This window comes from Culex pipiens, chromosome 2, assembly GCF_016801865.2.
Source record: "Culex pipiens pallens isolate TS chromosome 2, TS_CPP_V2, whole genome shotgun sequence".
In the NCBI taxonomy this organism is placed as follows: domain Eukaryota; kingdom Metazoa; phylum Arthropoda; class Insecta; order Diptera; family Culicidae; genus Culex; species Culex pipiens.
Window position 1 is genome coordinate 170,920,262 of NC_068938.1, and position 11,902 is coordinate 170,932,163.

Here is an 11,902-nt window from a genome sequence, read left to right on the forward strand (position 1 = left end):
ACTAAATCAGCAGGTTTCCAAATGGAATCAAACAATAAATGGATAGATGGATACAAGCTTTGGCCAGAGTCGAGGGACATAAATTTAAAAAAAATATTTGCAACGGCCTAATATTTATTAAAAAAAATACGATCTCGTCTACAATCTTCAATTCAAACTTTTTTCATTCTTGCAAAAAAAAAAAACAATTTTTAATGATCGATAACAATACTACCCAATTTTGGCGAACAGTAAATTGGTTCCACTTCCCACATAGAAAAATGGGCGGAAAACGGCCAAAAAGCGGGGACGTTTTGCCTGAAAGCGGGCCTGATTTTCAGCACGCTTTTTCCCCTCGTTGTGGCCTTTTTCGTGCCAGAATGCAACATTTAGGCGGGCGTTACGCATTTTGGGCGAGCTGTTACGCCCGTCTGTGGCACGCTTCTGGGCACATTTTGACCACGATAACGGGCAAAAAAACGATGGCGGAACGGGGCGCATTTTGGGGGTGCTTCTTCTTCTTTAGTATTTCCGGATTCAGTTTAGAGCGGTTAGGGTGATCGATACAAATAGGGTGACAAAAAAACAAAACAGATTAAAATGTTTATTCAAAGAGTTCTTAAAATTACAATAAAAGCCACTAAACCTATTTAAAACTAGCTATATATAAATAAAAATTGAATTAATATGTTTAAATAAATTTAAACGGGTCCTATTGTTTTAAATAACTGAATTTGATAAAATTATTTTACTTAACTAACCAAAATAGTTTCAATAACTTCAAATTAGTAGTAATTACTAAAATTTAGTTGAAGTTAGGTAAATTTTTTTAAATTAAGGTAAATTTAGATTAATTGCGTTAAATGTCAAGTTTAGTTTAATGTAGCTAAAAACAGTTGAATCTAGTATATTTGAGTTAAATTTAGTTTATTTAAGTAGAATTGAGTTAAATTGATGTGAATTAATTAAAATATAGTTAAATTTTATTAAATTTAGTTAAACTTATTTGAATTTAAAATTTGGTACATTAAGAATAATTTAGTTAAATTTAGATAAAATGAGTTGGATTCATATGAATTGAGTTAACTCAAGCTACATAAAGTTAAATCAAGTTTAATTAAGTTAAATAGAGCTAAATAAATTTAAATGAAGTTAAATACAGTTAAATTAAGTTAAATAAAGTTAAATAAATTCAGATTAATTTAGTTAATTTAAGAAAAAATTAGTTGAAATAAGTTAAATTAAGAAAAATTTAGAAAAAAATTATTAAATTTATTAAAATTTAGTTAAGTTTGTGTAGTTTAATTCAGTTAAATTTAATTTAATTCAGATCATTTTAGTTAAATTCAGTTAATTTTAGCTAAGTTTTGTTAATTTTGGTTAAATTTTGATAATTTTAGATAAGTTCAGTTATAGTAAACTAATTTTAGTTGAATTCAGTTAAACTAAGACAAATATAGATAAATTTGTTAAATTTGTCTAAATATAGTTTGATAAGGTTAAATTTTGTAAAATTTAGTTCAATATAATTAAACATAGTTGAATTTAGTTAAATTTATTTAAATATAAATAAACTTAGTTCAATTAAGTAAAATTTAGTTAATTTTAGTTAAATTTAGTTAAATTCAGTAAAATTTAGCAAAATTCAGTATAATTTAGTAGAATTCAGTTAAATTTAGTAAAATGTAGTAAAATTTAGTAAAATTTTGTAAAATTTAGTTCAATATTTCAGTTAAGTTAATTTTGGTAAATTAAATAAAATAGAGTTTGTTAAGACCAGTTAAAATAAGTTGAATTCAGTTAAACTTTGATAAATTTAGTAAAAATTAAGATAAATTAAATAAAATTTGGCTAAATTAAATAAAATTAAATTAAATTTAGTTAAATGTTGTTAAATTTAGTTCAATAAAGTTGAATTCAGTAAAATTGAGTTAAATAAAACAAAATTAAGTTAAATTTAGTTACAATAAGTTAAATTCAACACAATTTAGTTAAACTAAGTTAAACCTAGTAAAATTTAGTTAAACATAGTAAATATCAGCAACATTTCGTTTATTTTTTTAAATTTAGCTTAATTCAGTTAAATTTAGTTTGATTCAGTTACATTTAGTTAGAATCAGTTGACTTTAAATTTAGATAAATTAAGTTAAATTTCACTACATTAAATTAAATAAAGTTAAATTAGGTTTGCTAAGTATAGTTAAATAAAGTGAATTTAGTTCAATTAAAGTAAATTAAGATATATTTAAAATAATTAAAATTTAGGTAGATTAAATAAAATTTAATTTAGTTTCATACAATTTCGCTTCATTTATTTCGATTTAGTTAACTTTGGCTAAATTAAGTTATATCAACTAAAAATTAGTTAAACTAAGTTAAATTGAGTAAAATTGTGTTATATATATAATTAAATTTAGTTAATTTTCGTTAGATTTATTAAAAATTTATTTTAGTTTAGTCGAATTTAGTTAAATTTAGTTAAATGTATGAAGATTTAATTAAATTTAGGTGAATTTAAATATATTAAGTTAAAATAAGTAAAATTTAGTTAGATTAAGTAAAATTTAATTATGTTTCGTAAAATTTCCCTTCATTTATTTCAATTTAGTTAACTTCGGCTAAATTAAGTTTTATAAAATTAGTTAAACTTAGTTAAATTGACTAAAATTGAGTTGAATATAGTTAAATTTAGTTAAACTTAGTTTAACTTAGTAAAATTTAGGAAAAAATCGCAAAATTTAGTAAAATTTAGTATAATTTTGAAAGTTCAGTAAAATTTCGTAAAACTTAGTTAATTTTGGTTAGATTTAGTAAAATTTATTAGAATTTAGTCAAATTATTTAAATTTAGTTAAATTTAGTTAGACTTAATCAAATATAGTTGAATTTAGTTACATTTCGCTTAATTTATTTCAATTTTGTTAACTTTGGCTAGCTAAGTTAAATTGACTTAAATTGAGTTCAATTTCGTTAAACTTCGTAAAATTTAGTTAAATTTAGCTAAATATAGTTGATTTTAGTTAGATTTGGTTAAAATTACTAAAATTAAGTTAAATTTACTAAAGTTTAGTTAAATTTTTTTGGATTTAATTAAATTTAGTTGAATTTTGTTACATTTAGTCCAAATAAGTCAAATTAAGTTAGATTAGGTAAAATTTTATTTAGTTTCGTAAAATTTCGCTTAATTTAGTTCAATTTAGTTAAATTTAGTAAAATTTAGGTAAATTGAGTTATAGTTAGTTACATTTAGTTATAATTAGTTAAACTTAGTTAAATTTAGTTAGATTTATTTAAATTTAGTTAAATTTAGTTAGATTTAGTAAAAATATGTAAAAATTAGTTAGAATAAATAAAATTGAATTTAGTTTCGTAAAATTTCGCTTAAATTATTTCAATTTAGTTAACTATGGCTAAATTAAGTTATATTAAGTTAAAATTAGTTAAATTTGTATTATAATTAGTAAAATTTTAGTTATATTTAGTTAAACTTTAGTTACATTTGATCAAAATAAGTAAAATTTAATAAGATTAATTAAAATTCAATTGAGTTAAATTTAGTTATATTTAATAAATCTTAGTTAAATTTTATAAAATTTAGTTGAATTGAGTTATATTTAGTTAAATTTAGTTATATTTAGTTGAACTAAGTTTAATTTAGTAGAATTTAGCTAGATTTATTTGAATTTAGTTTAATGTAGTTACATTTAGTAAAATTTAGTTAGATTGAATAAAATTGAATTAAGTTTCGTAAAATTTCGCATAATTTATTTCAATTTAGTTAACTTTAGCTAATTTTAATAATATTAAGCTAAAATTAGTGAAATCAAGTTAAATTTAGTTAAATTGAGTTAGATTTAGATACATTTAGTTAAATTTAGTTAAATTAAGTTGAATTTAGTTAGATATAATCAAATTTAGTTGAATTTAGTAACATTTAGTGAAATTTAGTTGAATTTAGTAGTGTTTAGTTAAATTTAGTTAAATTTATTTAAATTTAGTTTATTTAAAGTTAAAATAATAAAATTTAGTTAGAATAAGTATTTTTTCAATTTTAGTGAAATTTCGTTTAATTATTTAAATTTAGCTAAATTTGGCTTAATTAAGTTATATTGAGTTAAAATTTGTTGAATTCAGTAATATTTAGTTGAATTTGGTTAAATTCAGCTTAATTTAAATTAATTTAGCTAAAATAAATTTAAATAATTTAAGTTAATTAAAATTTCGGTTCATTCATTTAAAATTAAATTTAGTAAAATAAGGTTAATTTTAGTAAAATTAAGCTAAATTTTGTTGAATGAAGTTAATTTTACCTAAATTAAGCTAAATTAAGCTAAATTATGTTTAATTTACCCAAATTTGATTAAACTTAGTTGAGTTTTACTTAATTAAGTTGAATTTGGCAAAATTTAGTAAAATTTTGCTAAATATAGTTAAATTTCGCTTGATTAAGTAAAATTATGAAAAATTTAGTTTTTAGTTAACTTAATTTAACTAAAAACTTAGTTTAAAAATATTAAGTTTAGAAAAATTTCGTAAAATTTAGTTTAATTTGGCTTAAATTAGTTAAATTTGGTTAAATTAAATTAAATTTGGTTAAATAATGTACAATTTATTTATGTTTAGTTAAAAAAGTTGACTAAATAAAATAGTATTAAGCTTAATAAACTCAATTCACTTAAATTTAGGTAAATTGAGCTAAATTTACTTAAATTTGGCTAAATTTAGAAAATAGAGTTTAATTAATTTCAATTCAGTTAAATTAAAATAAATTTAGTAAAATTAAGAAGAATTTAGTCACATTAAGCAGAATTAAGTTAAATTAACTTAAATTATAATTTGACTAATTTTAGTTAAATTTGGCTAAATTTAGTTAAGCTTGATTAATTTTTGTTTAATTCTGTTGAATTCATTTAAGTTTAATAAATTTTATTAAACTTCGCAAATTTGATTTAAATTATAGTTAAATTAAGCAAGCAAGTTAAATAGGTTAAATTGGGGTAAATTAAGATAAACTTAGTTAAAATTGGTAGAATAAAGTGAAAAAAGTTTAATTTCGTTAAATTAAGTTTTATTTAGTAAAATTGAGTCAAATTTGGTAGAATTTAATTCAATTAAGATAAATTCAGAATATTAGTAAAATTTAGTTAAATATGCTGAGTTTAGTAAAATTTGGTAAAATTTAGTTCAATTTGGTTAAAATGAGTAAAATTTAGTTAAAATAAGCTAAAATATGCTTAAAATTGTAAAATTTAGTTCAATTTTATCAAATGTGGCTGAATATAGTTTAATTTATATAATTTTGCCTAAATTTTTAACTATTTAGTTTGATTTTATTGAATTTACTTAAATTAACTTTAATTCAGTTAAATTTAGTAAAATTTTGATAAATTCAGTTAAATTTAGTTTGATTCAGTTAAATTTAGTTAAATTTAGTTAAATATAGTTAACTTAAGTTTAATTTATTTCATTGTTGTTATTTTACTAAATTCAGTAAAATTTAGTTAAATTTAATCAAATGTGGCTGAACATAGTTTAATTTATAAAATTTTGCCTAAATTTTTAAATATTTAGTTTGATTTTATTGAATTTACTTAAATTAACTTTAATTCAGTTAAATTTAGTAAAATTTTGATAAATTCAGTTAAATTTAGTTTGATTCAGTTAAATTTAGTTAAATTTAGTTAAATATAGTTAACTTTAGTTTAATTTATTTCATTGTTGTGTATTTGTATATCTTTGAATTTGTTTTTTTTTGTATTTTTGTATTTTTGTAGTTTTGTATTTTTGTATTTTTGTATTTTTGTATTTTTGTATTTTTGTATTTTTGTATTTTTGTATTTTTGTATTTTTGTATTTTTGTATTTTTGTATTTTTGTATTTTTGTATTTTTGTATTTTTGTATTTTTGTATTTTTGTATTTTTGTATTTTTGTATTTTTGTATTTTTGTATTTTTGTATTTTTGTATTTTTGTATTTTTGTATTTTTGTATTTTTGTATTTTTGTATTTTTGTATTTTTGTATTTTTGTATTTTTGTATTTTTGTATTTTTGTATCTTTGTATTTTTGTATTTTTGTATTTTTGTATTTTTGTATTTTTGTTTTTTTGTATTTTTGTATTTTTGTATTTTTGTATTTTTGTATTTTTGTATTTTTGTATTTTTGTATTTTTGTATTTTTGTATTTTTGTATTTTTGTATTTTTGTATTTTTGTATTTTTGTATTTTTGTATTTTTGTATTTTTGTATTTTGTATTTTTGTATTTTTGTATTTTTGTATTTTTGTATTTTTGTATTTTTGTATTTTTGTATTTTTGTATTTTTGTATTTTTGTATTTTTGTATTTTTGTATTTTTGTATTTTTGTATTTTTGTATTTTTGTATTTTTGTATTTTTGTATTTTTGTATTTTTGTATTTTTGTATTTTTGTATTTTTGTATTTTTGTATTTTTGTATTTTTGTATTTTTGTATTTTTGTATTTTTGTATTTTTGTATTTTTGTATTTTTGTATTTTTGTATTTTTGTATTTTTGTATTTTTGTATTTTTGTATTTTTGTATTTTTGTATTTTTGTATTTTTGTATTTTTGTATTTTTGTATTTTTGTATTTTTGTATTTTTGTATTTTTGTATTTTTGTATTTTTGTATTTTTGTATTTTTGTATTTTTGTATTTTTTGTATTTTTGTATTTTTGTATTTTTGTATTTTTTGTATTTTTGTATTTTTGTATTTTTGTATTTTTGTATTTTTGTATTTTTGTATTTTTGTATTTTTGTATTTTTGTATTTTTATATTTTTGTATTTTTGTATTTTTGTATTTTTGTATTTTTGTATTTTTGTATTTTTGTATTTTTGTATTTTTGTATTTTTGTATTTTTGTATTTTTGTATTTTTGTATTTTTGTATTTTTGTATTTTTGTATTTTTTGTATTTTTGTATTTTTGTATTTTTTGTATTTTTGTATTTTTTGTATTTTTGTATTTTTGTATTTTTGTATTTTTGTATTTTTGTATTTTTGTATTTTTGTATTTTTGTATTTTTGTATTTTTGTATTTTTATATTTTTGTATTTTTGTATTTTTGTATTTTTGTATTTTTATATTTTTGTATTTTTGTATTTTTGTATTTTTGTATTTTTGTATTTTTGTATTTTTGTATTTTTGTTTTTTTGTATTTTTGTTTTTTTGTATTTTTGTATTTTTGTATTTTTGTATTTTTGTATTTTTGTATTTTTGTATTTTTGTATTTTTGTATTTTTGTATTTTTGTATTTTTGTATTTTTGTTTTTTTGTATTTTTGTATTTTTGTATTTTTGTATTTTTGTATTTTTGTATTTTTGTATTTTTGTATTTTTGTATTTTTGTATTTTTGTATTTTTGTATTTTTGTATTTTTGTATTTTTGTATTTTTGTATTTTTGTATTTTTGTATTTTTGTATTTTTGTATTTTTGTATTTTTGTATTTTTGTATTTTTGTATTTTTGTATTTTTGTATTTTTGTATTTTTGTATTTTTGTATTTTTGTATTTTTGTATTTTTGTATTTTTGTATTTTTGTATTTTTGTATTTTTGTATTTTTGTATTTTTGTATTTTTGTATTTTTGTATTTTTGTGTTTTTGTTTTTGGATATTTATGAAATTTTTGGCTGCTCTATAAAGGTGGGAGAAGTGAATTCACTATAAAAAAGAAGCAAATAAAAGAAACAAAAATGTGTAGCACTTAAACAAATCAATGCTGGTCAGTTGAGGTTCCAGGTAACAGAACCCTTGCCGAACAGACCCCGGCTTGTGACGTCCCTGGGGTTTGCTTGAGACGCAGCATCTGCTGCAGCGAGTTGGGCAGCTCAGCCGCGGTTGATCCGTCGGGGAACATTGAGTTGACAGTTAACGGTCCCAAGAATTTGTTTGCTTCGGCGTCCTGGACGAACTGCTGGACGGGCGGATTGGGCCGGAGCGCTGTCAGCTTTTTGAGCAACAGCGCGTTCTGTAGTTATAATGCTCTGGATGTGGAACTGCAGCTTTTGCTGGGACGGAATGCCCGGGGACCATGGGCCACCATGTCGAACAGGCGCTTGAACATTCTTCTGGACGCTGGTTCTGCTACTGGGGGAAGCCGAAGGCATCGTTGTTCGACAGGAACGCTTGGTTCGCCCCGGTCTACTTTTGTCCCCACCACGGCGGAACCACTTGCTGAAACGCGATCCGGATTGGGCGCCATTGTTGCCGGTAGTTTGGTCAGGGCCACGGTGACCATTTTGGATGCCAGCGGTGCGCCGCTTGGAAGAGGTGGCGGAAGAGGAAGCTGCTAAGTTGTCCCCGGTGGTTGTTCCAGAGGCTGGAGAAATCAACAAACCTGTTGCCGGGAAATGAAGCTTTCATGAGAATGTGTTATTTGATTAATTAAAACTATAATTTACCTTCAATTTCCCGTATTATTCGAAATAATCGACAGCGAAAAAGCACCAACAAAGCAAAAAAATTGAACACGTTTGACAAAAGCAACCACTTTTTTTTTTTTGACAGTTTGCGCGTTACGAAAGCTGAGGCAATGTGCGTGCTGGCTAAAAATGGAAATTTTTAAGGTGCGTGTCTTGGTTAAGCGTCTTAACTGGCCCTTGCGAAGCCCGACAATCGCCCGCTGCCCCCCAAACGTTAGAGTGGGTTTGACAGTTCAAAATTGAGGCCGTTTTGCGAACGAATATTCAGCAACCAGATATAAACATATGACCTATTCAAAAAAAAAAAAACTTTGGAAATGTTCTTTGTCAAACTGGTCATGTCTGTAACATTAGCACATGCACCTTTCAGTATCCAGCTTTTTAAGCGAAAATGGCGTTCGAATGGAGAACGCCCGAAATGTCAAAATCACGCAGTGGTACCAACATTACGAAAAAAGTGTGCCATGGCATGACAGTCACATTTTTTTTTTTCTAATGTTGGTGCTACTGCGCGATTTTGACATTTCGGACGTTCAACATTCGAACGCCATCTTCGCTTAAAAACCTGGATACAACTTGCTTTTAAAAAAAATACTTACGCACAATTTCCAAAGATTCCGGATTCTTGGATTAAATACAACCTAGCACAAAAAATCAAATGTTTTTTCAGCAGATTTTTAAGAGTTTCATCAATTTCCTGAAGAACCAAACCAAACCCCAAATTTTTTTTAGACTTCACAGCTCAAAACTGATTTCGCAACTCCAACTAACTTTGCCCTTTCTTTCCCCTCTTTCTCGCAGTGGATCCCCTCTTCGACTTTGACGATGAACCGAACGTGCGCTGCCTGGTGCGCGGCTGTGCGATGGCCCGCGACGACGACCACTCGTCGATGCTGTTCTTCCCCGTTCCGGGCGAGGAACCCGAGCGCTCCCGCTGGTTCCAGCTGATGGGTTTGACCAAGGGTCCGCCCGTCAACAGCCGACCGTCGGCCGCCGTTTGCGAGCTGCACTTCGAGCTGGCCAAGGATCTGGCCAATTACGACGACTTTATCACGCTTGGGGTGTCCGGAGTGTTGCGGCTTGGAGTGCGTCCGACGCGGAACGTTCCGGGCACGCTGGATGAAAGTAAGATTAGCATTCAGGGTGATCTGAGCAGGTTGGAACATGAAGGCGACTCGTCGCTGCTGCAGGAGATGACCCTGCCGATGGACAGCACCAACGGAGATGAGCTGATGCCGGAATATCCGGACCACATGCAGGCCAGCCCGGTGGAGGAGTTTGTGCACGTGTGCCGATCTTGTCTGAGCACGGACAAGTCGAACCTCGTGTCTGGGTTCGAGGACAACCTGGCGGATATCTTCTTCCAGTTTACCAGCGTGACCATCTCGAAGAGCGAAGGAATTTCGACGGACTTTTGCCACGAGTGCCGGAATCGGCTGATGGAGTTGCACTTTTTCCGGGACACGTGCATGACCAGCACGCAGATTCTGATCCACCGGTACCAGAAGAGCCACGGAATGGCCCAGGATGACGATGGCCATGGGGACGAATCGATGATGGACTACCGGTCCGAGTATGGAAATGGTTCACTAGCCGGCCACCACAGCTTTGCTCCGGACGATCCGGAAGACCTGTTGGTGCCCCAAAAGGAGGAAGCCTTCTGGGACAAATCGGGCTCGGTGCCGAACAAGCCACGCCGCGGAAGACCACCCCGGCAGAGCTTGCTCGAGGCGGAAACGGCCGCCGAAGAATGGGCCGGAACTGGGAAGCGAAAGCTCGTCAAGAAGCGCTACAACTGCAAGGTTTGCTTCAAGGAGTACAACTCGCGCGTCGGCCTCGACACCCACCAGGCGACCCACAAGAACGACAATCCGGAGGAATTCACGGTGCCGTGCGAGAAGTGCCCCGTGATGAGAAGACCCGGCGATAAGCATTCCTGCCATGTGAACGCCATGCGGTGCCACATGTGCCCGGACCAGTTCCGATCGTGGTCCTACCTGAAGATCCACCTGGCCAAGGTGCACCGCATCAAGACGAAGCGCCGCGAGCTGATGGCGATGATGAACATCAAGCCGGGAAAGCGCGGCAGGCAGAGGAGGTGAGTTTCTGGGTGGGGTTTGGACAGGGGGTAGTCTTGGCTTGTAATTTGATATCAGTTGGGTGTTCTGGGTCCTCCAATGCGTTCTAAAAAAAATATCATGGAGTCTACAATCCTAACAAAACGATTTCAGCAAAATTTCAAGAGCTCTTTGGCAGTACTATGAACTTTTTTGGGCTGTTCTAGATCCTCAAAGTGTCCTGAAATAAAAAGCTTGAAGTCTACATCAATAACAATACAATTCTACCAAGATTTTGATGGGGGTTCATATTCAGTGTTGTCCGTGGGTCCCTATGGCAACATTATGAACTCTGTGGCCCTTTTTTGGAATACTCTGGGACCTCTAAAGTGTCCTGGAACACATATCTTGGAATCTATCGTCGTAGCACCACAAATCTACCAAATTTTCGATAGAGGTTCATTTTCAACGATCTCCCTGAGACCTTTCGGCAATAATAACAACTCTTTCAATATCTTTTGGGATGTTCTGGGTCCTCCACTGTGTCTTGGAATACAGATCTTGGAGTCTACCGCCGTAACAGCACGATTCTGCCAAGATTTTATCTATGATTCATATTCAGTGACGTTCCTGGGCCCTTTTGACAACACTATTGAATTTTAGGTTTCTCTTTCAGGATATTTTGGGTCTTCTGAAGTGTCCTGGATTGCAGATCTTGGAGTCTACCGCCGTAACAGCACGATTCTATCAAGATTTCGATGGAGGTTCATATCCTGTGATGTCCCTGAGACCTTTTGTCAATAATAACAACTTGTTGAATATCTTTTGGGTTGTTCTGGGTCCTCCACTGTGTCTTGGAATACAGATCTTGGAGTCTACCGCCGTAACAGCACGATTCTGCCAAGATTTCATTCATGGTTCGTATTCAGTGACGTTCCTGGGACCCTTTGACATCACTATGGAGTCTTAGGTTTTCTTTCAGGATATTTTGGGTCTTCTAAAGTGTCCTGGAATACAGATCTTGGAGTCTACCGCCGTAACAATTATGATTCTATCAAGATTTCGATGGAGGTTCATATTCAGTGATGTCCCTGGCACTCTTTAGCATCACTATGAACATTTTGAACCTTCTTTGGGATGTTCTCGGTCCTCCAAAGCGTTCTGGATTACAGATCTTAAAGTCTACCGCCGTGACAACACGATTCTGCCAAAATTTAGGTTCACTTTCAGGATTTTTTGGGTCTACGAAATTGTCCTGGGATGCAGATCTTGGAGTCTACCACCGTTTTGAAACGATTCTACAGAGATTTCAATGGAGGTTCATACTCAGTTATGTGCCTGTGACTATTTGGTATCACTATGAAGTATTTGGAAAACATTTGGGATTTTCTGCGTCTTCCAAAGTGTCCTGGAATATAGATCTTGAAGTTGTGG

At 28.7% G+C, this 11,902-nt stretch overlaps 1 protein-coding gene across 1 annotated transcript in view; it reads left to right on the plus strand.

The window, feature by feature from the left end:
* LOC120431539 (uncharacterized) overlaps window positions 1-11,902 on the plus strand; it is a 264,144-nt gene that overhangs the window by 14,135 nt on the left and 238,107 nt on the right. Inside the window, exon 2 of the mRNA XM_052707977.1 lies at window positions 9,213-10,509. Within this exon, the coding sequence (XP_052563937.1) occupies window positions 9,213-10,509 (1,297 nt within the window). The remainder of the gene's footprint in view (window positions 1-9,212; window positions 10,510-11,902) is intronic.